The 24,804-nt window shown below is 50.1% G+C and overlaps 3 protein-coding genes, 1 long non-coding RNA gene and 1 other non-coding gene across 7 annotated transcripts in view; 1 reads left to right on the top strand and 4 right to left on the bottom strand.

The window, feature by feature from the left end:
* The window catches only part of Hoxb3 (homeobox B3), a 54,533-nt gene that overhangs the window by 20,905 nt on the left and 8,824 nt on the right, over positions 1–24,804 (bottom strand). For both annotated transcript variants that reach the window (XM_035447957.1, XM_035447958.1), the window contains exon 2: positions 3,057–3,243. The gene's annotated coding sequence lies outside the window, so the exon portion shown is untranslated. The remainder of the gene's footprint in view (positions 1–3,056; positions 3,244–24,804) is intronic.
* On the bottom strand, positions 4,830–7,831 carry Hoxb4 (homeobox B4). Its single transcript, XM_027424220.2, is given in 4 exon segments — positions 4,830–6,364; positions 7,170–7,382; positions 7,385–7,408; positions 7,411–7,831. Coding segments are annotated over 4 exon segments (747 nt in total). The 5' UTR covers positions 7,622–7,831; the 3' UTR covers positions 4,830–6,065.
* LOC118239170 lies at positions 7,685–9,647 on the top strand. Of its 2 annotated transcripts, XR_004770818.1 has the most exons (3): positions 7,685–7,820; positions 8,084–8,193; positions 8,457–9,647. It is a non-coding gene; the product is annotated as an uncharacterized LOC118239170 (long non-coding RNA). The 2 variants fall into 2 exon arrangements; XR_004770817.1 differs by lacking the exon at positions 7,685–7,820 and having other exon boundaries at positions 7,836–8,103; positions 8,457–8,536.
* Positions 9,136–9,216, bottom strand: Mir10a (microRNA mir-10a). The gene has a single exon (NR_105099.1). It is a non-coding gene; the product is annotated as a microRNA mir-10a (primary transcript).
* Hoxb5 (homeobox B5) lies at positions 20,329–24,691 on the bottom strand. The gene is made up of 2 exons (XM_027424219.2): positions 22,205–24,691; positions 20,329–21,539 (listed from the first exon to the last, which is right to left on the bottom strand). Exons 1-2 carry the CDS (start codon positions 22,764–22,766, stop codon positions 21,292–21,294), a joined length of 810 nt encoding a protein of 269 aa, XP_027280020.1. The 5' UTR covers positions 22,767–24,691; the 3' UTR covers positions 20,329–21,291.

The following is a 24,804-nucleotide window of genomic DNA, read 5'->3' as shown; positions in this document are numbered from 1 at the left end:
GGTCCCTGGCTACAAATCCATTAAAAGGAAAATGCTCCCCCAAAGACAAACGGGAGGGGGAAGTGTGTGTGTGTGTGTGTGTGTGTGTGTGTGTGTGTGTGTGTGTGTGTGTGTGTGTGTGTGTGTTTGTGTGTGTGTGTGTGTGTGAATGAATACACTGGAACATGAGGAAATGACAATCTTTAAAACCCAAGACAGCTATCCTTAAAACGGAGAAATTATATTTAAGAACAAGAAAAAGGAGAGCCCTGCGACAGGAAGGAGAAGCCAGCCAGGCTGTTAAAATGCGCACACTCTTCGGATCCTGGGAAATGTCCACGTTCAAATAAACAAGCGCCCGAGCGAGCGCGAGCTGAGCGCTTTCTTGCTGCCGATAAAGCGAACGTTTAGACTGCGAAAAGCGAGATTGATTTACGAATCTGAACGCGCCGGTTTTATGGCGGATCACAAATCCGTCAGCGCTCAACTCACGCTGGGAAACTTCCCAACTCCGTTTTCCAATCAAACCCGCTCACAGTCACCGCTTCCCAGGGAGACCCACCAGGCGCTGAAGTCGCCTCCAGGGCCCTAGTGGAACTCCACAGCCTCCTGTCCTGGCTGGCTGGCAGGCAGGCCACAGAATTAAGAGAGGGAGTGCAAAGGCCCCAGAGCTGAGGAAGAGGTCAAAAGATTGGAAAGCCTCACTCGGAGGGTGGCCACTAGATCTGGAGCAAGTGAGCCTTGTCAACTCCAAAAAGGGTTAGGTCTGGAAATGAGAGAAAGGGGGAGTCTTAGAAGGTGAGCCTAGGGAAAGGAAAGCCTTTGGTGAACCCCAGCCTTTCCCCTCGATAGTTCCTTTTTTTGGTTTACCCCTAATTCTCAAAGAGCAGTTTAGAGAAGTTCTACATGACTAGATCTTTGTCACTTGTGCCTGGAGAGGGCCCACAATCAGCTATGGGTGTGGTATCTATACTGGCAGTAAGCAAAGGTAGGTCATTAGCAGGCCCAGACATTTTCAATATTCAAGTGGCCCAGTCCACCTCTTTGCCCACCCTCTTCCTTCCCGAGGTCCCAGTTCCTGCATCTATGCTACCCAGGGACAAAGAAAAGACCAAGCACCCCAGTGTCTGAGTCCCCAAAATACAGGAAAACATTTATTGTGAGCCAGCAACACCTCACATACTCTCCAGCAAAGCCCAGGCTCTACCTTTCTTAATTTAAGGAGACTGGCCCCTCTTCCCAGCTGGAAAAAGGTCTCTCCCTCCCCACTCTCCACCCCTCCTTTCTTCCCTCCCCTTTGATGGGAGCTGCTGATATGGGTGTTGAATATGGAAGATAGAACATTGATTATTTCGGGGTATCTATGATGGAGCTTCCCTTCTTAGCAAATCTTCTTCCATCTGTCTCTTAACGTGTAAAGTTTCTGCAAACTTTGGTTAGCCCCACAGAGTGGGCCCTGGAAGCCCTCAGAGCAACCTGCAACAGTCCTCCTGCCTTTTCTCTTGCTCTTCCCTTTGCTGAGGCATCCAAGGAAATAGCTTCATAAACAAAAGAACTTCGGAAGATGGGTTGAGAGACTATAGATTTGAAGGGAGGGAGAGAAGGAGGGAGGGAAGGAGGAAAGGTGGGAGGGGGAGAGAGAGAGAAAGAGAGAGAAAGAGAATCTCCAAAGGAATGTTCATTTCTCTCCAGCTCAGGAGCTTATTCCTGATGGTCTACAGCCCCGTGGACAGTGTGTGTCTAGCCTCTGATAGTGTATCCTTTAGTCCCTTTTCCTTCAGCTTGCTTTAGGCAAAGCTAAAAAAGAGAGGTACAAATGGACTTGGGGTAGGGGAAGAGGCTGAAACCCAATCTAGGGAAGGGACTATGTACAGACAGACCAGCACCCTACCCCCCCCCCACACACACACACACACAGAACTTCTGGGCTAACTTACAAAACAAACAAAAAAAACTGTAAGAAAAAAAAAGCACTTTTCTTCCAAGTCTACAATAATAGAAAAATGATCCAGAAATTCTGAGATAGCAAATGATTTAGGCACCATTAGGGGGGTGGAGAAGCTGGAACCCCTCCCTGAAGAGGTGTGACTTTCCCTCTGGGGCAGGAAGCAAGAGCTAGCACAATGTCCAGTCTCAGAGAGGTCAAGGGGCTTCCGAGGTCATTTTGTGGTTCTAATACCAAGCTAATCGCCTAGAAAACGTGGCCTCTCCATGAACTCTCTATCCTGCCAGCCTCCCGCCTCCAAACTCCAAGTGAGGCCTCAGGGAAAAGGGGCCAGCACATTCAGGTCTGCTGAGGAGCCACTGATTCCCCAGCCTGAGGAGTAAGGCCAGGGGAAAAGAGCAGAGCCTCCAAACCCAGAAGCAAAAAGAAAGGAAAATGAACACTGAGCCTCCAGGAGGCCTGGAGTGTGGGGTGGAGTGGGGTGTGGGGTGGGGGGCAGGACAAGAGTATTTCTGTGCCAGTGCACCTGGCCCTGAGCAGTATCTCCTTTTCAGAGGGTAAAAGATTGCCCAAGCTAGACACCAGAAGAAAACCCAATCATCCACTTCTCCCAGCTCTCAGGCACCATTCAAGACCAGGATTTCATTTTTCCAGGAGGCTACAGTGACAACATCTCACTGGTAAACAGTGCAGACAGAGTCCCAGAAATACGGAATTGTGCACCTTGCTAGACACAGGCTCAAACAGGCACATACAGGCTCTCCCCAATGCCTGCCTGCATTTTTCAAGAACCAGAGAGCACTACTGAAGAGCCTCACAAACAACCCTCTTCTCTGGTGTTTTTCAGGGGCCCTGACGCCTCTGTCCCAATCAGTTCAAACACTCTCCAGGTGTCCAGGCCTCTCTCCACCTCTGTCTCTGTCTCTTCCACTCTCTCCCAAACATCAGTCATCATAAAACACAGCCAAATCTGCCCAAGCATCCACCATTTAAAAAAAAAAAAAACCCACAAAGATAGTTGAAAAAGAAAAAAGAGAAGGTGAGATTTTTTTTCTTTTACTTGTGAAAGGAGCTCATAAAACGATTAAAACACAAAAAAGACAAAAGTCACCCCAAGCCAGGGCTTTGTTACCTTCTGTGCCTCTTGCCTGCTCTCGCCTGAGCGCCTGAGCTCTCCTGGTCCCATTCATGACGAAAGCCTTCTTCCAAACTGAGAGAAAAAAGTTTTCAACTTTATGGTTCCAAAAATTTTCCCCCTTGCAGATCCGGGAGAGGCGGCTAACACTTTTTTCCCCCAACAGCCGGTCTACGGAGATTTGCTGTTGAATAATAACAAAGGAGAGAGGGTAGTATTTAAAGAAAAGAAGTGATTAATGGTTTTCTGTATAATTCTCACATTTTTCTTAGCTCTTGTCTACACAGAATGGCTGTGAACTTTAAGCTCCATAGAAATCTTCGTCATCGTCTTCTTCGTTTTCTTTTCTTTTATTTTTTTCTTTTAAGGTTCTATTCATACCTTCTAAGGAGCAGATTGATTCGATTCTTTACAAACATTCCTGGGAGGAGACCTTATGGTTTTTGAGAACTATTTTCCCCCTCAACTAAGGGTTGTCTTATCTCCTCAAAACTAAAACATTATACCACACCCGAGACAAAGCTAACCCACTCATCCTCCTCCGGGTCTACAGGCAACTCTTCTTTCTTTCTTTCATAATTTCTTTTTTTTTTTTTAACTAATCTCTGGGTTGCACTTTAACGGGCAATTCTACTGCCCTGGGGATATTGGCCCAATGGATTCTCTGGCCTTCCTCAGACTTCTGCAACCCTCACAGGCTAAGAAAGAAATGCAAAATAAACAACAATCAAACATGTGGATGGTATTGGCTCTTTATTTTCTGAAAAGAAGTGGGACAAAAAAAAAAGCCAAAAACAAAAATGAAACGACTTTTAATTGCATATGCTCTGTGGAGCCTGGAGCTTCTTGGAGAAGAATGTGGCTGCATCCTGAGCCATCACCAGATCATGGACCCAAGGCTAGGGCTCCATACCTTAGAACTTCTTGCCTGTACTGCACAAAAGTGACCCAAACCTGGCAGAGGTTTGTGAGAATCACCTGGATCCCTTCCCCCACTCCATTCTAGGGTAATTGGGATCTCAGACACAGACAGCTATTTGGTCCCCAGCCTTACTTTCGATACTTTCTATGAGAAAGAAAATGAAAATTAATACAGGAGCAGGGCTTCACAAAAGAGGCCATTTGTCTTCTTGATTATCTATTTGCTTGTCAGAGTTTGAGCTATGGCACCGGCTAGTTCCTTTGTAATATAAAAATACTCTGAAAACCTGAAAACACCCAGAAACATCTGTGCAAAAAATTAGACTCATTAAAGCCTCAAACACCTCAGAGGAGAGCGATACCTTCTTATGTGGGGAGGAAAGAGGCCGGCCTCGTGGAGTCCTCGCTCGAACTTTAATAAGCAAAGAGCCTTCTGTCTAGAAGGAGACAGCTTAACTGCATTTTATTTGCTTATGACAAATAAATCACAGTCTGAAAGACTTAGCGCTCCTTAAGCCTCTGGTGTCTTACAATGAAACACACACCCCCATTGGGGCCTGGAATTGACCCTCTCAGTCCATGCGATCCATTTTTGGACTGGAGGGGAAAAATTTTTAAGCCTCAAACAAAACACATCCACTCCAAAGGGAAAACAAACCAGCTACCACGATTTGGAAGGCTCTAAGGTGGAAATTCCCATTGGAGCCTTTAAAACAAAACAAACAAACAAACAAGCAAAAAAAAAAAACCCGCTTAAGGTAGGGCCAAACCCACTAAGGGTTCTTAGCATATACACTGGGCAGCACTTGTTCATATCTTTAAGATCAACATTCCAACAAAAACACCATGTGATGGTCACAAGAAACCAAACATTTATTTTTGTTGTCACTCTGTACAGGACACAAATTTTCACACCAATGAAAGGCTCTAGGCTCAGGCAGCCCCAGAGGTAGGAAGGGGCCTGGTTTGGAATGTCAGAAAGATAACAGGAGAGAGGACACACATGACATAAAATAATAATAATAATAATAATAATAATAATAATATTAATAATAAACGATGCAACAGCGATACCAACGGGAGAAGGCTCTGCAACATTGTCCTTCCAGAGTAGGAGGGCCACAGAATTTCATTTCCTAATTTCACATTCATATGTAATCTAAGAGAAGGCCTCTGCTGTAGAACTGTGGATTGGCCAGAAGACATTCCCAGCTCCTAGAACTCAACTGCCTCCCACCCTGGCAGGCCTGGCTGGACCTTCTACCAGAAGGCCCTCCTGGGTGTCTAAATTTCTCTCTCTTTTTAAATTTATATTTGTTGGGTTCAGATTCCGAAACCCACGTTGTGAAGACTGCCCCTTGCTTCCCTTCTGCTCCCCCTTCTAAGCCTATGATGGAAGGGGGTGAGCAGTCATCCCCCCCCCCAAGGTGGGCACCTACAGGGAGAGAAGTTGTGTGTGTGTGTTTGTTACCGTGGCCAAAACACTGTGCTATCTGGCAGTCAGAGGGTGCACCATTCGCTGGGTGTCAGGAATAAGGGACAAAGAAAGAAAATCCAGGCTGCGGTCCAGCAGCGGCAGCAGCAGAGGCGGCAGCAGCGGCCGGCCGAGCCCGGCCTCATTTGTTAGCGAGTGTCGAGGTAATGGTCGCCACCGAGGCTCGTCCTCTCCTCGGCAGAGTAAACAAGACAGATGGGCCCGGGCCTGGCATGATTAAAGATGAACCGTGGATCCATCTTCACCAAAGCTGAAAACCAGGCGCAGCAGCCTCCTCTATTTCTCTTTCTGTCTTTTCCTTTCTTCCTTCTTCTTTCTTTTCCTTTCTTTCTTTCTTTCTTTTTTTTTTTTTTAAGGAAGAAAGCAAGAGACTTGCTTCCGGAGGGCTTCACCCGGCTCCCTATTGTCGTTTCTATAAATAAGGCTTCCCTACCCCCCTTCTCTGCGTTTATTCCTTATAGATAAAGTGGGGGTAGGGTAGATAGGTTTTTCTGGGCTCAAGCCTGGGGACCCTCCCATACCCCGAATTCCCCTTCGGTGCTCGCGGCCCCCCCGCCCCCCCCAGGTTCGAGCTCCTGCTTTGGGGAGCACTAGAGTGAGGGGGGGCCTCCATTAGGCCGGCCAGGGGGTCCTCCGGCTGTGCCCGCGGTGCCACCCGAGCGGATCTTGGTATTGGGCAACTTGTGGTCTTTTTTCCACTTCATGCGTCGATTCTGGAACCAGATCTTGATCTGGCGCTCAGACAGGCAGAGCGCGTGGGCGATCTCCACCCTCCGGCGCCGCGTCAGGTAGCGATTGTAGTGAAACTCCTTCTCCAGTTCCAGGACTTGCTGGCGAGTGTAGGCGGTCCGAGAGCGCTTGGGCTCCCCGCCGGAGTAATTGGGGTTTACTGGACACACACAGAGAGGGAGAAAGAGAAAGTTTTATTGCCCCCGAAAGGGAGGAGGGAAAGCCCTTTCTTTCTTCCAGCTAACTTCAAACCTCCTGGTCCCACCACCTCATCTTGGAGGGAGGGGCGCGGAAAGGGAAGACAGACATAGGGACACACGAAAAAGGAAAACCTCAAACTTTTGAAAGGCTAGCTGTCGTCCTTGTTGCCTGGGGGAGGGAGCACTGTGAGGAATCTTGGAAAGATTTCATCTCACTCTTTGGCCTGAGGACCCCGGGTGGGAGAATGAAGGGTGGAAGAGGGAGGGGTGTTGCCCTAGACCTTTCCTGATTTTAGTCCCCACCCTCATTGCTCAGATTCCCAACAGCGCCTTCTTCCCAGTAAAAACTTTTGCCCATTTCTCCAGCGAAGGAACCAGGCTGGAAGAAAGGGAAAAAAGAAATACTGGAAGTTGATTCAACCCTCTGCTTAAATACGGATTACTACCTCCTCCTCCTTCCCCTCCCCTCCTCTCGCACCCCTCCCCAACTTCCCAACTTCAGTGGGACTGCATATCCCTGGCGGAAAAAGTCGCTGGGAGAATGGAAAAGAGGATGACTTCAAAGGCGCAGGGCCCACCAGGCCATAAAAATTTATGGGCGGTGTAATTATGTGGCTCTGAAAACAGGAGACCGTAAATCTCTGGCAATGGCGAGTTTATAGCGGGGACAATTGGCTTCCCCCAGCTCCCTCCCCCACATGCCTCGGAGGTCCCTTCGCTGTAAAGCGCCGGGGGTGGGAGGGGAAGGGGTGCCCACGCACTCACCCGTGCTCACGTGAACTTTGCGCATCCAGGGGTAGACGACGGGCTCTTTGCACGCGGAGTGGGACGGACTGGGATGCAGGGGGTTCTGGGCGCAGGGAGGCGGCGGGGGACTGCTGCTGACCGCCTCGCAGCGCTGCCCAGGCTCCGGGAGGAGGGCCCCGGCTGGTGGCTGCACGGGAGCCCGAGGGGACAGCCCGGGCGGTGGCGGGGGGGCGGGGGCGGCGGAGGTGGCGGGGGCCGGGGTCTCGGCAGGCCGCGTAGCGCTGCACGGTGCACGGCGCACGGCGCCCGAAGGCCGCCTCGGGCTGGAAGCCGCTTTCTCGCCTCTGGCCGCCGGCGTAGTACCCAGGCGAGTGGTCGCTGGGTAGGTAATCGCTCTGTGAATACTCCTCGCACGGAGGGAACTTGGGGTCGACATAGTTTGAGTTGATCAAAAAGGAACTCATAGCCATTAATTTCTGGGAATTGCCCACAAAATATACTAAAATTTATTCCGACCCCTGACTCGTTTTCCTGTTTCCGAAAGCCCTCCTACTTACTGTCAAGTGAACAAAGTTAGGGGCCCACGTGATCCTCCGAGCCAATGGCCACCCGGCCTGCGATTCCCGGATAAGGAAATCTGCTCACCCGGACCCTACTCCAGCCAAAGAGGTTTATTTCCCCTTCTCTCGCCCTCCCCACCCACCCAACACCAGGGTTTACAAAGGGCTCCTGCCGGGCGACCCCCTCCTTGCCTGGCTTTCTCCGCAGCTGAGAGAGACAGAGAGAGCTAGGATGGAGCAAACAGTTAAGACTACAGGGCCTGTTGGGGAATGGGGAGCAGAACACAATCCCTGCATCCCCTTAGAAGTTGGGGCTCCGGGTATAGCCTCCGTGCCCTACCTCACCTCCGCCAATCGTTGTTTTTTCCACAGGGTCCCATCTCCTCCCCAGGGTGAGTGGGAGCTCACGCACCGGGTGTCTGTGTGGGAAGTTAAGTGACTGGAGGACCAGGGGGCTTCTTCTTGAAAGGGGCACCCACTAGGTTAGAGGGGCACTGAGCTTGGGGCTTCTCACTATAGCCAGATGGGGAGGGGTAGGAGGTGAGTGAGGAGGCGTCGGGAGCAAGAGGGCGGGTGCGCGGAGGGGACTTGTCAGAGATGAATGGAACCGCGGGCGGATCGATAGGAAATTCACGCACTAATTCGGGGAGACTTCGCCTTCCAAATCGCATTTAGTTGCACTATTAGCTTTGCTGTGTCCGTCAGTCTGTCCTCTTCTAACCACTCCCTCCCTTTGACCCAAAAGGCCTAACCTCGGAGAAACATCTTGACTTCCCGCACTAAAGATAGAAGCTGGAATAAAACAAAACCTGCAAGTTTCGAAAACAAATTGAGTAGTAATTTGCTAATTCCAGATTCATCAAAGCAATGCTAACCGAGGCGCCAAGAGTTGTAATTGCTGCTCAAGCTGCTGCCTCTGCTTGTGTGGCCGAGAGAAATTTCACATCCTTGTGATCTAAGGAAAGGAGCCCTCGCTGTGACATCCCCACCAGCGACACACGCATAAGAACACCCATGGCAACCTCATATTTTCAGGGCGTCTTGTCCTGAACCCAATGAAATAGCAACCTCCGCATCCATTTGAAAAGCAAATTTCCTTTGCCTTTGCACACTGTAGGCAACAGTAATCCTCCCCCCACCCCCATGATTTCCAATAAAGCCCCCTAGATCCTTAAGAGAAAATAAGTAGGTTTGGACTTAAGAATAAATTTTAAAACACCAGCAATATTAAACTCTTTAGTGAATAAGGACCTAAGTGTCCAAGGGCAGGCATGGAGGACACCTCAGGTAGATGAGATTTCTCCCTAACCAGTTGGGGGGGGGGGAGAGAAGGAAGGAGTCTTCTTGAAACCAGTCACTGGATTGTCCTCATTTAGAAAATAATCTATTTTTCTTCTGAAAAAAAAAAGAGCGGAGTGTTTATGTCAACTACATATTCCCCTAGATACGAATTTGTGACCACAAAATTCCTTACACAAATTCGGATCTACAGGGTATATACAGAAGACAGACAGGTCTTCTTGGCCCAGGAAATTTCCAGTTCTCTTACTTTCGGTGAGTTCTTCTTTTGGGGTGTAGTTTGAATGCTTTCATTTTATTTCGTTTTGTTTTAATTTTTATCTCTGGGAGCACAAAAGACATCACTGTGGGTCCATTCTTAAAATTACAAGGTTTTCAACTCTCCTAACAAAAATAAAAAATAAAAGCAGCCATTGGGCAAAGGGACTCGAACCTCGTGGCTGCCGCGCGACTTTCGGTGGCGCATGAATTATGAGATGTAAACATTAGCTAAGTACAAAAGGAGGAAGGGTCATCCTGAGGCTGCCTCGAAGTCAGAATCCGGCCTTTCTGGGTGCCCTTAGTCCCTCCCCTCCCCCTGTGACTTTTTTTTGTAAGGAAAAAAAAAAAAACAAAACAAAACCTCAAATTGGCTCCTCCCTTGTCCCCACAGTCTTTAGTTTGTGATCAAACACATATCTAGATATTTTCCAAAGCAAAGGGAGCAGAGAGAGGCGGCTGGGTGTGAAGGGGTATAATAAAAGTCCTTTTGGAAAAATTGAATGGTAAAAAGAGAGAGAAACAGCTGTGAAGAAAAATGCTGGGAGACCAAGCAGATGGGGGCTCCCGGATATTTAATGACGGGCAATTCCGTTTACAACCTGAGAAAAAGATCAAAGGCGCTTCATTTCCGAATGAAGGGCAATGAGGAACCATAAAAGTTGCAGCCAGATGATGCGCGGGCCCCTCCCAACCTCCCATACCCCTCATTCCTCCTGGGGGCTGGAATGAGGGAACAATCCCATAGAGGTGTGGGGAGGACCTCCGCTACCCACTTCTTAGCCCCAGGCAGAGATTCTCTGTCTGGAGGCACACTAACTGGGCCCATCCACCTGCTTGGGTTGCTGGCAGTGGGGCCAAAATGGGATTCTAGAGTTTCTGAGTGAACTTCCTGAGGTTCCCAGTAACTGCTGGTTTCCTAAACTGGAAAAAAAAAAAAAATGAGAAACTAAGCTAGAAGGAACTGAAGCTTAAACCCTGAGAGCTGTGACCAGTGTGCCTGGCAGAAGCCTCCTCACCACTCAGTTCCCTAGGTTTAAGAAATACTTTTGTCCTTACTGAATAAATTGGAACACTGTCAATTTCATGAACATACATAAGCCAAAACCTCACCCTTGCACAGACCAAGAACCATTGTTGCATAGGAGAGATCCGACCTGCAGGCAACTGGGTCCAGAGATCTCGGGCTTCTGTTTCTGGTTTGGGGGATTTTTGTTTTTTGTTGTTGTTTTTTCCTCCTGTATCTAGGCATTGTAATATTGGCCTCTGGGTTTGGCTTCTAACCCTAATGCCCTGCTTGCTAGGCCAGACTCATGCATAACTGGAGAGAAAAAAAAATACATTGTAGTTTTCATCTTCATCAAAGACAGGGTTCAGTTTGGTCAACCATAGAAAAGGTGTGTTGTTTTGATCCCCACCAGCTCTCTAGCATCAAGCAAGAACCAAGTATTTAGGGGTTCCATGACCTACTCCAACTGACCAGGCCCCTCTGCTACCCCATACCTCCGGCTCTTGCAAACGAATCTAACCCATCTGTGGATCGGGAGAGCATCTGGGCTGGCCTCTTTCCTAATCTACACTTAACAAGGAATGTGGCCCAAGTGTCCTGAGCACCGAGAGAGGAATGGGAGTAGAGATGGCAAAGCTGAGTATGGCTGAACCTAGGGCGGGATCACTGAGACTTTCGCTTCTGAGAACTGGATAGCCACCACCTGCCATCCCACCAACCCCCCACCCACACTCCCCTCCCTGCGTAGAAGCCAGGGGCGAGGACAGGATTTATCAGCCACCCCCAGGACAGGTTTCACCGCTGCTAAAGACAGCCTCGCCAATTTACGCCCAGAATACCAACAACAATAAGCATAACAATTAAAAAGCCGAGCCAGAGGCTTGTGCACAGTCCGTGCTACCTCTCCAGTGCTCCTAGGTTCTATGAAGACCACTTGGCCACCTTTTCCTGGCAGCCACAGGTTGCTAGTGTGACCTCTCGCTGTCCAGCCCACCCCACCTCCGCCATCGCAGGCGTGCCCCGGCCCAGAAAAAGCATCTACCTTTTATGGGCGAGTTGGAAGAGAAGCAGAGAGGAAGAGAAACCCGAACAGAGGGCCAAGCTAAGGCTAGTCCCCAGCAGGCCCAGGGCACCCCAAGCGCGCTGAACTGTGCAAGGGCCGGAGCCGGCAAGAGTACTCACCCCCAGCCGCTCCCCGCCTGCTCCCGGCCGACCCGTCGTGGGCCCGCTGAGCAACAGCTGAGCTCGCTCCTGTCCACTATTGTGTGTCCGGAAAACCGAACCACGGCTGCGGGCTAAGGAACCACAGGCCCCCTCAGAGGCCGGAAAACGACTTTTTTTTTTTTTTTTTGGTGTGTTTTTGTTTTTGAAGCGCGAGTTTTCGTATTAATCTCATACTTTGGCAGTCTTTGTTAAACAGCTAGGCGCGTCACGAGGCTCTCGAACATTTTAATAATTTTTAGACGCCGTGACCTGCGGTTCACCCCTCTCCGGGCCTCCCCCACGAGCAGGCAGTTACTATAATATGCTCACGCAGTTCGCTCGGTCATATTGAATTTTGCGCAGGTCATTACTTGGGAGAAAAATGACAGAGCAGGAATTTGATTCAGCTTACCCTCTCCAACTGACTTTTCTCTTTTCCCCCATCCAAACCTCTACCCCAAAAAAGTCTCCATTGGAATACGATTCAGGCGGCCCCGCCCCCGCTTTGATTTTTCATTCCAATATTTTTGTCAGGGCTAAGAGCAAGAGCGTGTGGTCTTGGGGAGGGAACCCTTCTGAGCCCTGAGCATTAACTAACTATGCTGGCACTGGCACCAAAGGGTAGAAAGTGGGCATCTGAACCCCAGAAAACCCAGCCTGAGCCAAGGGTTTCCTTTCTTTGGCTCTTTCCTAACCCTCTGCACCGGCAGGGCCTGTGTAGACTGAGACCCTGTTCATCTACTTTACTTGGGGGCCCCAAAATGCCAGACACATTGCCACTTCTGCCAAAACTTTAGAGGCTCCAGAATTCCAGAAATAACTTTTCCACCTCTCTGGAAGGGAGTTTGATCCACAGCAGATCCCATTCGGGAAAGAGAGAACTTTGGGAGAGGGGCCATACTGCTCTGGTGAAAGCAGGGAATTTGAGGACTTGCTTCCAGAGGCTGTAATGGTTCCTAAAAACAAAACACCCCTTCATTTGTATTTTAAAGGACACGGTTCTCACTCATTCAGCAATTCTGATATGCCTTCCTCCATCGCTATCAGAGTGACCAAGGTTTTAAAGGTCTGGTGGAATGTCTACAATATATCTTTCCTTTTCTCTGCCCTCCCCCAGCCCCAACTGGCTGAGGTCGGCTAAATGACTCCCCTTCCACCTAGTTCAGTTAACCCAAGCCTAAGGTGAGTGCTGTGGAGTAGCATCCTCTAGAGCATTCTGGGTCTGAGTCTGGGTTTGGGTCTGGGTCTCTGGGTCTGGGGTAGCAGAACTCACCCTTTCTTTACTGTAATCCTTTTAGCCTGGGACCTTGGTCCACTCCAGTCTATTCCAGATTTCTAAATTTTGTCAGCATTTTTATCTGAGGTGAAGGCAAAGGAGACTAAGAGGGAACCAAAGGAAATGGATTCTCCTCTTGAAGCCATGACCACTGCTCCTTGGGACCCAAGAGTTTCTCTCTGGACAACCCCAGAGAATTTCACTTGAGGACTAAAGAAAAATAGGATTCTATACACCCTTTAGCTGGGGGGGGGGAATTGGGGTTAAATTGACTTGAAATTTGCTGTTACCCTTTTTTACTCTTTGGCTTTATTTGAAAAGTCATCTTTACAAAAGCCCCCAGCTCATCTCCATTGTGGAAGGACAAACATCCACAGTTCACCTCCTATTGGGAATGCTTAGAAGAGACTGTGATGACATCTCATAATGTAACAGTCATCTAAAGACCCAAAATAGGCATATGCCTTAGTGTTATAATCACGGTCTCTAGGAAGCATTTCACTTGTGAGCCAAGCTTAATGCATAGACTGAAGGTTCATTTCAGGTTGCCTGATTCAACTGCAGTTGCAAAGATCTCCAAGAGACCATTAAGTATTTTTCCATCACACTTGTCCTCCCTCTTCCAAAAAGGGAGAGAGGGAACCCGGATGAACATCCAAATGGAGGCTTGGGAGAGAATGAGAGAACTACTTTTCAATGCCCTAGTTCTTAAGCACGAGGATTTAAAGGGGAGGATTGGGACTTTTAAAAACCTGTAGTACTGGCCCAATGTCTTCAAGTCCGGTACCTGAAATTAATCTAGGAACTAGGGGTCTGGGAAAACAGGACCCCTAGTTCAGGGGAAGAGGAACATGCAGTTTGGCCCCTTTAGGGCAAGCAGGGTGGGGCTGGTGTTGGCGAGAATCAAGACTTCACCTTGGAAGCCTTCTTTTGGCCCTGCCAAACGTCCTGCAAGGACGTGTGGGTAATTGGATTTTTTAAATGTGTGCGGCTGGGTAGGTTTTAATTAAATTTTATATGGTGACTCAAAGGTTATCTTTGGGAGAGAAAATTGCGTGGAGGATTCGCCACGCCCCAGAGCTCTGTCTTTTGTGCAGCTCTCCACAAGCAGCCTCAAAGCGATTGCAGAATAGTTCCTTCCTTCCTCAGTTTCCCCTCCCCCAGATACCTGCCTTTCCCCTATCCCACTTCTGCTGCCTCCACCGCTCACATCTCCCAGCTCCCTCGCCTGCCTTACCTCCAGCATCTCAAGCTCTCTCTTCTCTCTTCACACATACAGCCCCCTCCCCCACCCCGCCCCAGCCGCTAGACGCCTGGGCCGCCAGGATCACGCATGCACGTAAACTTTTGACCCTCCAACTTTGCGACCCCTCTGTCAATAACACTGGCCTCACTGCCCAGGGTCTCGTTCCGCTGTGAGGACTGCAGAAACCCAAGAACAAAACACCTTCCTTGCTCCCCTCTTTGTCCACCTTGTGCCCCCACCCCAAGAAAGAGCTTTATACCTGGGGAATAAGAGACTTAGGTTATTAAAAAATTAATTAATTAACTAATTAAAACTCCTGGAGGGCACGAACCCCACTTCCTACATTCTTATAGGGCTCTTTAATTGAGATGCCAGCAAGAGCTTTTGGCTGCCCACCCTCCGTCATTCTTGTCTAGAAGAGTGAGGCCGAGGTTGCTGAGTGAGGGGCCTATGGGAACCGCAGAGAGGGCTGACCTGGAGAAGGGTGTTTCTAAGGTGAAGAATGGAAAGAGCTTGAAGCAGGGCTTCCTTGGGATCGAAGGAATCTACAGGGCCCTTCCGGGTGGAAAGACAGCTGGGTTCCAGTAACGCAGACCTGGCGGGCCTGGGGCCACCTTGAGCGGTAGCTCGCTGGAGTCTTAGAGACCCCAGCCTGGCTGTGAACTTGGTCTAAGGCGGACTCTACTGGCAGATCCGGGAAGTTACAGCCTCTGCCTCCCGGCTAGCGCAGCAACCCTGCAGTGGACCAGAGCGCTTTCGGTTTCCCATCTGCCCAAATACCACCTCTCAGGTTCCCATCTGTTGCAGGGAAAGGTTTCATTTCTCCTTCCGTGGGGTCCTTGGGAGTCGTAAAGCAAGAAAAAGAGACGGGGGTGGGTAGAGAAGGACGGAATATACAGAGAAAGAGAAAAATGCATATCTCCATAATGCATAAAGTGACTCCAAATCCCCCAAGAGGTGACCCCCTCGCACGCTGTCATTCTCCCTCCACTGGTCTGTTAAGTGCTTGATGCCATGCAAACTGCCCCCCTTTCCACTTAGGGCTAGAGGAAGTGGGTTATCTGGAAGTTAAGCAAGCCAGCCTCAGGCCTACGAATTAGTCCTCGCTGGATGATTCATCCCATCCCACCAGGATCTGAAGTCATGGTTTGCTACTGCAACCAGCCCCAGCCGCGGAGCCCCAAGGCCGCAGGACAGCCTGCAGCCACCTAGCACGGCCCCAGTCCTGGAAGAGGCAAGAGCATGGCCTGGATTCCTAGGAACCTTTGCCAATGGCATGATGCTGCAAGGTGCTTCGGAGAATATAGCTTTTTCCAGGGTAAATTAAGAGAGGAGAGACAGGAAGGGAGGAACTTAAGGCATAAAGGAAAGAAGGGGGAACAAGAGAAAGTAAAACTTGAGGAGGGGGTGCTATGTGCAGAAGACATTCCCAAATTACCAGGAATTTGATCCTATCCAGGACTTTAACCCCACCATGACCACGACTACCAGACATGACCACCTCCTCCTCCTCTTAGAGCTCCTAACTCAATGAATTCTCCATGAATTTGCCTAAAACAAAGGAGCAAAGGTCGCCTAAACCTGTAGGCATACCCGTCTGTAGTTCGAGCAGCTGAGGTGGTGGTGTGGCCGGCATCGGGTAATGTATGCGGCAGAGGCTTGGAGCCCCTCGTAGGCCGGCGCTGCGCACCACCCCCCCATACCCGTCTGCTGACCTCTGCGTGATCCCGGACTCTATGAATTATTGATGAGATATGAGCGTTGATTTCCCCTTTCAGGATGCAAACTCCATTATATTGTTAAAATGGCGATTTAATCGTTGAGAATAGCTTTGGTGTGGGTTTTTCCCCCCAACTCATTTGCGCCTCCTTCCTTTTCATTTAACTCTCTTAATTAAATCCTTTAACAGATTTTAATCACTTTTTGGAAGGAAGGGAAGGAGGAAAGGGAAGGCCACAACACCACCACCACCAACAACAACAACAAATGAGACACCAAAACGACCAAACAAAACACTCCTGAAAAGCTTCAGGAAGCTTCTACCTTTGGAGAGTTGAAAGGAAGGTGAGGAGGGCTATTAACTCCTCTAAAAAGATGACTTTGGAACTCTCCACCAGAGACAGCATCAGAGGACTGGAAAGAAAGACCTAAATAAGGAAGACTTTAGGAGGTGTCTAACCTACCCCTAGGAGATTTGGGATGGGGGGGGAGTCCAATTGCAGCAACCAAATCAGGCTTACCCTTGCAGAGAAGTCCAGGGACTTTGAGCTTGGAAGGGTCACAGGATTCTTGTGGGCAGCAACTGTCCTATCTGGGCCTTGGGGACACTTAGGGAGAAATGTCCAGTCTCCTTAAAGGGCCCCCATTGCTCCCCTCCCCCTTGCCAAACAGCTCAGTTTCCATGTGGTGTCTGGGTTAATTAATATGGATGTGTGTAACTGTGCTGCGGCAATCGATAGACCCTGCTGTGGACAGATCCCAGCCTCAAAATCCAATTACTCTAAAAACCTCCAAAAATGAATAAAGTGACCAGTAGTGCCTATTCCTAAAAATGGGGGAGGGGAAGACTCCTCTTAGCCCTGTCTTCTCAGGTCGGCCTTGTAGATTCCAGTCTGCGATGCTTATTTATATTCAAGGAGAGCAGTCCAGGGAAGGCACTGGATTTGGGGGCTGGGGGTGCGTGCTGAGCACTCTCTGCCTTTTCCTTTGCTTCGAATCCTTGACTTCTCTTCCAGCATCCAGATCCCAGGGATAAAAGAACCAGGCAGGAAAGAAACTGGCCATTGGTTCTCCGGTTCTGCCCTCTCGCAGCCAGGGAAGGGTTAAGTGTCCCTGCTGCAGTTATGGAGAGGAAGCTGATGAAATATGGGCACTTGGAACTCCAGGCTAGGCCGGCTTTCCTGTTTACACTTCTTTATACTTCCTCCCATCCCTGTGGCCACAGAGAAACAAAACAAAACAAACAATCAAATAAAACAAAACAAAATCAAATTGTCCTCCAAGTGGTGGCCAGGCTGGGCTCTGCCCCTAGGGTAGACGATTTGGCGAGAGGGTGTTGGCTTGGATTGTGGCTCAGAGGTTGAGGCCTAGACTTGTGGGGAAAGGGAGCCTTAGGAGAGGAGGGAAGTGTAAAGCAGCGTGTTCAGAGAGGAAATGGAGAGAGGAAGAAGAATGAGGAAAGAGGGAAAAGAAGAAAAAGGAGGAGGAAGAAGAAAAGGAGAGGAAGTAGGGAGGCAGAAGAGAGGAAGCAAAGCCAGCACAGATCCAAGGCAAGGGCAGTTTTTTGTACCAGAAACCCTTCCATGTTCTCCATCTTCTTCCCCAACTTGCCCTGACTGCAGTTCAGAGCGGTTACCCGAGAAAGCCAAGCTAGGGGAAGAGGAAGATTACCAGGACTTTTTCTCTGAGATCTGCTTAGAGTCATAGGAGACCTTCCAAGGTGGTTATTTCTGAAGGAAAACTAGGCACTCGTGCTCCGGGAATGTTCTTTGCCATTTTGAAAAATTGATTCAAATATGCTTCATAGATGTCTCAAGGCTGTCGGCCTCGAACATTCTATCAGAGTTTGCAAAACTGACATTCAAAGTGGAGGGAGGACATTTGTCAGGGACAAATCTGTTTCTCTGAGTTTTAGGACCCTAGGAAGGATATAGAAAGAGACAGAGTGAGCCCAGAACAAACGAGGAGAAAGGATTCTCTTGGAATCCCCAGGTTAGATGCTGGCTACTGTTTCATGCCTCCTTTGCACTTCTTTCGACTGCTTTGAAGACTTCAGAAGCCAAACCTCCAAAGCGTATTCATATTTTAAGTGCTGCTGGCACCCTTTGATCCTTTGGGAGTAGAAACGACTGTCCTTTACAAGGGGTGTAAATGTCTATCGTTCTTAGGGAGATGCCTGGGTGAGGATCCCAAGCCCTTGGTCTCTTTTCTCTATTCTTAAAGCTCATTGAGGGTCACCTATAAGTTGGATGTGGGCAAGGAATAGTAAGCTGAGAGAGAGAGAGAGAGAGAGAGAGAGAGAGAGAGAGAGAGAGAGAGAGAGAGAAGAGCAAGGGGCAGAGCAAGGAGAGCGTTAGTATCCCCTTCATGGGAAACAGGGAAGCCCAGTGGCCCTTCTTTGTCAGAGATCAGAAGCCCCTCAAAATGCCAAGTCCTAGCTGAGGGATTATCCACCAGAGTTGGTGAACCAAGAGACAGTGAGCTCGAAAGCAGGACCATCAGAGTCATTGGCCCCAGAGATCTTAATTAAGAGTGTGAGAAGACACATCTACTTGATCCGTAAGAGGATTATAGCTTTTAGAAGAAGGGTAACTTTTCCTTAGAAAACAAGGTTCCCATGGAGGGGGTAAATTTGGAAGTCTCCCTGGTTTGCAGTGCTACAAAACAAAGAGACTATTCAGAGTCCAGAGGGGAATGAAGAGGAAAAAGAAAAGTCTCTTTGAGGACCTATGCTCCTGGGCAGGTTGTATTTGTGACAGGCTAATTAGACCTACCTATGTCCTCCAGACCTGGGAGGGAAGCTCTGTTCCTTCACAGCCCTGGTCAGAAATTAGACTTGGAACTGAAGGTTCTGCTTCTCATTTTGACTCAAGCTCCTTCTTAGAAACCAGCAAAAGAAATCAAATTGAGAGCAACAGACTGAAGTTGGGTGTGAAAGCCCTGAACTCCCCAATTCTAGGTAACCCTGAGGGGACCATAGGGAGTATAGGGGGGTCAGATTTTTATGGGGGTCAGACACCTCAAACCCAGAGAGCATCCTAAGATAAAATGGACAACAGCAGCCTTTCCCTGGTCCTTACTCTCAAACATACCCAGGTAAAAGTGCCCGCCAACACATCCCAGACAAACAAATCTCATATTTCTTTTCTGGGGGTTAAGGGGAGATCTACCTGAAGGTAGCCAGCAGAGAAGCACCACATCCAAGCAGTTTATTCCAGCAGTTCGCACCCCCTCCTTCTCAGCCCCTCATTCCCAGATATTGAAGGAACATGGATCCCACATGACCCCCTTTCTCCACAGAGTCTGCTGCTCCCGTGAAATAAACAGCAGACACCTCCTACCATTGAAGCTTTACAGAACCAAACCTTCACTTCAGGCACCCTGTTTCTCAAGAACTGTTCAGTTTCCCCTGTATCATTCTACAGCCCTACTGGAAACAAAAATTTCTTCTCCCATTCTAAGCCCCAAAACTGCACGGGAAGAAAGCGAAAGCTGGAAGCGACTTACTGTGGAGTGCTGGGCCTGGGCTCTGGCCACTGCCTTCCTGGGCTTTTCCGATTGCTCTAAACTGGAAGAGCGCTCACCTACCTCTGCCCCCTTCCCCACCACAGTGAGCAGTTAAAGTGTCACTTAACATTCTGGAGAATGTGAAATATACCGCGCGGTGTCAACTCCCCAAAACCATAAAACTAACTTTATGGACCTCACGTGACTTTCTCGAGCCAGTGAGGGGTATCTGTCTGACTTCTCGGCGATTTTTACGATCTAACTTCCAGATAAAACCCCTATCCATTTGACATCTAAATGTCATAGCGACTTTTGGGATAGTTTGCTTTCGGCAAAGGGGGACAAAGTCATGGGGTGAGAGGGAAGGAGGGCCCAAAACACCCTCCAAGACCCTCACCATCTCTTCACCGGCCCCCCCTCCCCCAGGTCCTGTAAGAAGTTGGGCCCAGCTGGAAGGGATTGCCTGGGTAAGTGTCCACACTTAACTCTTATGCTCAGGGTGGAGGCTGAACTGGATGGAGGAATACTGGGCCCTGGTCCTGAACTAGGCTGAAGGGAAAACCAGGGGTCTTTCAGGAGGAACCCTAACCAAGAGGGGAAGGTCAGTCCGGACCCCTGGAGAGAAGAACCCCTTGAAAAGTTCAGAGAAAGACAAGCTTTGTCAGGAAACTTTTGAAATTGAGCTGTTTTGTTTTGTTTTGTTTTGTTTCCCTTACTGGGTGGCAGAGCTGAACTGGGATTTGGAGCAGAAGACAGGGCATCTGGGCAGGCCTTTGCCAGTCTCAAAAGACCAAGAGCCTTACTGCTCAGGACTTTGGCCCAAATAACTCTTTCTAGTGCATTTTTTCAGAGGCTTTTCAACCCAGCTAGAGGGAAGTCAGGATGGAGTCCAGCTAAGGCCCTGGGCCTCTCAGCGCCCCAGGCATGAAGGCCTTTCTCCTGGCCCAAGCTAGGGGGACCTAGGTGGCTTCGAGAGGTTTCTGGTGGGCATCCTACTTTCCCTTCCCAGTACCCTAGATTTATGGAAGATGGTTTTAGGATAGTTTGTCCCCAATGGTGAGAGAGGCAGACCCTCAGAGAAAAGACAAGTCGAAGGGCAATAGAGTGGGGGAAACATTTATTTGACTTCAAGGAAAGCTACAAACATACCAAAAGCTAATCACTGAGACAGGCTTGGCAAAACAGATTTCACAGGTAGCACAGCATCCACTCGCCCACTACAAATGGTCTTGGAAGCGAAATGGGTAAGGAAGAAAGTCATTAGCCTGACTCAGACTATCACCATATTTACAAGCTTTGGGCCTTCTAGTCAGACCCACAGGTTCACAGAGAAAATCACAAGACATTTTACATTGAGGATTATTTCTGATTCCAGACACTCCCAGATCAGGCCTTGTGGGGCCTACCAGGCAGCAGACGCTTAACTCTCACCCTTTTCCTCGCCTTTCTCAACATCCACACTTTGGTCCTTCCCTGGCCCCTTGCCACCCCAGGAACAAGCCACTGGGAGACCTGGGCCTAGGGAGTGGGAGCTGAAGAAGGATGAGGTGGGTGAAAAGAGACAATCGTAGACTCCATTTCTCAGGCCAGCTCAGCTGGGCCCAGCACTACCCAACCTCAACTGCTGCCCCTTATGGAAGTTTCCAGCTGAAACTCAAAATACAGCCACCATCCTTTTATAAATAAGTTAGAACACAGACAGAGAGGGCAAGTCACATTAAACATGCGAATTTCCTTTTCTTTTTCCTGGGGAAAGGGGTGCACCCACAGACACGAGGACATTCAGAAACACTGGCAATTGGGGGCGAGCCGAGGGAAGTGGGGAGCATGAGGGGGAAATAATAATTATTATTATTATTAACAATAATAACAAGATAACCAGTCCAGGAGAGAGGGAGCCATGGGAAGACCTAAAACCAAACGAAACATTGTAACACAAGGCTGGGGGAGACAGGCTCGTGGGAACAGGTCCCCAGCGGGCAGCGTTAGTGCAGGGAGGATTGGAAGGGTCGGGCTGGGGGTGGTGCCGGCTCTTGGGCCGCCCAGGGCTCCTCCGGATGGGCTCATGGTTGGAAGGCGCTGCCGGCTGTAGCCAGGCTCATACTTTTCAGTTTGTTGTCTTTCTTCCACTTCATGCGACGGTTCTGGAACCAGATTTTGATCTGACGCTCGGACAGGCAGAGCGCGTGAGCGATCTCGATGCGTCGCCGCCTGGTCAGGTAGCGATTGAAGTGGAATTCCTTTTCCAGCTCCAGCGTCTGGTAGCGAGTATACGCGGTCCGGGCCCTTTTTCCGTCTGGCCCAGTCATATCTAGAGCAGTTAGAGAAGAGCCCAGAGGCAACGTTATTCCGGTTAAAGGAGGGGGCACTGAGTGGGAGGGGGCGGGGAGCAGGACCCAGGCTTCCCCAGCACCCAGCTCACAGCAGCTCCAATCCTCCTCACTCCAGGTGCCCGCACTCAGCCTCTTTTTCTTCATCCCCTTCTCCAGCAGCCCCCACTTCTGGTGGTAGTGAATGCTACCGGCTTTGTCTCTTCCTCCTTCCCAGTGCCTCACCCTAGGCTGGTTCAGGCGGGCCATTAGCCCCAGAAGAGAGGAGAGCGGCTTCACTTTAGCCCTAGAAAGCTCCGTTTACAGCCCATCTCTCTTTTGCTAGCAGCAATCTCAAAATTTCGGGAATAAACAGGACCCTTCCCCACAATACCCAAATCTCATCTTTCATCCTTAAGCCGGTGACTGGCTGGGTAAATAAAACCCAAGCTGAGCGTGGCAAGAAATTGTTTTTAAAAATGCCCACCCTCAGCAAAAGACCCTGTTTGGCTCTCTCTATGGAGCTGTAGGGACCCTTTCGGACACTTCTCCCTTTTGGGGGGGTAGTGAATCTATATCTGAGGTTAAGTCAAGCTGTCCTCAACCCCCCCACCCCCAACACAGGGCAGGGATGCGGCGAGGACAAAAAAAAGAGATGGAGAATTACCGTGGCTGATGTGAAGCTTCCTCATCCAGGGAAATATCTGTGGAGTCTGCCCCTCGGGCGCGGCCGTAGAGGTGGCCATGGGCTCTGGCTGTGCCCGAGCCAGGCTCGGGCTGCTTAGCTGGCTTGCCGCTTCCTCAGGCTCGGAGGACGCGCTGGCCTCGTCTATTTCGGTGAAATTGGCGCTGGAGCTGGCTGGGGTCGTCTGGTCGGAAGGGGACGAAGCTGCGGGCTTGGCGCCGTGGCTGTCGCCGTTGGTGCAGGGCAGGGACTCGGGCGAGGACAGGGAGCAGCTGGACGTCGCCTGCCTGAAGCGGGGCTCCTGGGCTGACGCGGGGAAGGCGCGCGAGCTCTCGCCCACCGCCCCAAAGTGGCTGGAGGAGGCCGAGGAGCGGTTGACGCTGAGATCCATCCCATTGTAATTGTAGCCGTAAGAGCCGGTGTGCATGGCAGCGGGATCCCTGTAAGAGCCGCTCAGAGAGCTGCCACTGCCATAATTTAGCAACTGATAGTCCGGGCCATTTGGATAACGCCCCGAGAAGGAGTTTACAAAGTACGAGCTCATTTGGGTGATTTTGGAGGGCTTGATTTGTGGATCGTGGTCGTTATAACCCTGTGCTTCACGATTTATGATGTATTAATGAATTATAGCGATGCACTGTACTTCGTTTTGCTATGTATGCGGCCAAATATGGGGGGGGGTTGGAAGGGGGATGGGGGGGCGTTAGGGAATCACGTGCTTTTGTTGACCAGTCGTAAATTCTCGCTGATGACCTCAAGAGGTAATTCATGCTCTATGGTTACAAATAATGACGATCCGAGAATCGTTAGGGCCGATTCAATGCGAGCCTCCGAGAGGGGGGAAGAAAGAGAGAAGGGGGAGAAACAGGGAGAAGGTTGGCGTTGGCCTCTGAGCAGAGCGCGCCACCTCCCGGCGATTGATGGGAGCGCGGGCCGCAGGCCGCCATGGCGGCGTCCGCAGCCTCCCAGCTGGCTCTGTGCAACCGTCAAGCAAGAAAGAAACCCGCCCCGCGGCTCACCCGCAGGGTTGAACCTTTAGGAAGATAGGTTTGAGTCTTTTGCCCACTTTGTTAGAGTGCGGTTATTTCCTCTATTTATGTCCTTCTCTCTGACATTATTATCATCACCATTTATTATTATTGTTATTATTATTATTATTATTTTAACTCTGGATAGTATAATCAAGAATTTAATTGCCTGACCGTCCCTCCTTAAGCTTTGCCAGTCCCCAAGTTGGTGAGGAATTGGGGTGAGGGGGTGAAGGATTAGAAGTTATATGTGAAAAACAATTATTGCGAGTTATCTCCGTTAGCTCAGCCAGGCCTCCTTCCTGGTGAAGCTTCGGTGGCAGGTCCACAGCACCAGAGAATCGCAGGGCTGGAAGAGGCAGGGAAGCTCTTCGTTGTCCTGGGCCCCTGGGAAGTTTGAAATTCTCCTTTTGACCTCTCATCCTTAGCCTAGGCCAAGGAACCAAGCTGGACAGGGATCCTAGAAGAGGAACACAGCCGGCGAAAGGCAGCCTTAAGCGGCAAAGACTAGAGTGGCCACCGCCCAGGCGGTTTAGATTTGGGTGACAACTCGCATGAGAGTTTGGGGTTAAAACAGAATCCCTTAACAATCTCGCCAGAGGCCGGCTATCGCATTCGGAGGGCAGATCCGAAGCCTTGTGTTGCTGGTGGCTAACAGTTGGAGAATTTACACATCCGCTTTACTGCCTTCCCGGGAAGATGTCCGGGAGACCGGCGGCCCCTTGCTGAGCCCTCTGGGCGGCCAGAGATCTCCGCAGCTGGGCCCCTTCTGCCATTCGGCTATTTTCTTTAAAAATAATTTTTTTTAAAAAGGGGGGAGAAAGGGGGATGAAGAAAAGAAAACGGTGCCTGCAGCTTGTGGCTTGGGTGAGGTTGAGAGTAGAGAGAGGATAAGCCATTTTGGTTAGAGAAGATGAGACCAAATGCCCCATCGCTTGGCCCCCTGCCCTCTGGTCTCCGAAGAACCAGACAGAGTCGGGCCCTTGCGGTCTCCTTTCCCGGGTTCTCATTCTCTTCCTTGCCACCGAGCTCCTACTTAATATGGGAAGGGCACCCTGGAGCCTGTAGGCGAACTGTGGAGAGATGCCCAGTGGCCTCATTTTTCAGTCTCTGGAGCAATAGGCCAGGGGAGCCGAGGGCCAAGGCCGGCAGAGACAGCCATGTGGGCGGGCCAAAGGCCAGGGGCCTTGGCTAGCAGAGGACAGAAAAACGCTGCAAAGGCGCCCAGACCCGCCCAGCTCCGTGTCTCTAGGGTTCTGGACTAGGAGGCCTCAAGTGGCATATCTCACAACCGAGGGCAAGCTTAGAGAACAAGAGGGAAAGGGCTTTTCTCCCTTCCTCAAGTCTGACTGGGAGAGGCAATTGTGAATTTAGCACGAGGGAGGCACAGCCAACGCTGGGGCCTGGAAAGACAGAGCCTCTGCTTTTGACTCCTGCTTTTATCTCAACTGTAACTCCGAATTGAGTCTGGCGGCTGGAAAGGCCCTGAGGCGGGCGGGCCATGGTTCTTGCCTTTGCTGTTCAGGCTCAGGGGTGACAAGGTGGCTGGGGCTA

The sequence above is a fragment of the Cricetulus griseus genome, chromosome 7, assembly GCF_003668045.3.
Source record: "Cricetulus griseus strain 17A/GY chromosome 7, alternate assembly CriGri-PICRH-1.0, whole genome shotgun sequence".
In the NCBI taxonomy this organism is placed as follows: domain Eukaryota; kingdom Metazoa; phylum Chordata; class Mammalia; order Rodentia; family Cricetidae; genus Cricetulus; species Cricetulus griseus.
The sequence above is the reverse complement of the archived record's forward strand: the minus strand, read 5'-3'. Positions and strand labels throughout refer to the sequence as shown.

What these genes read in the sequence shown, in the direction of transcription:
- Hoxb5 (XM_027424219.2), bottom strand. Translation starts at nt 22,766, where the DNA reads ATGAGCTCGTACTTTGTAAACTCCTTCTCGGGGCGTTATCCAAATGGC. An exon ending in GAAGCTTCACATCAGCCACG is followed by an intron (nt 21,540 to 22,204) that starts GTAATTCTCCAT and finishes TAACTGCTCTAG; the next exon opens with ATATGACTGGGCCAGACGGA.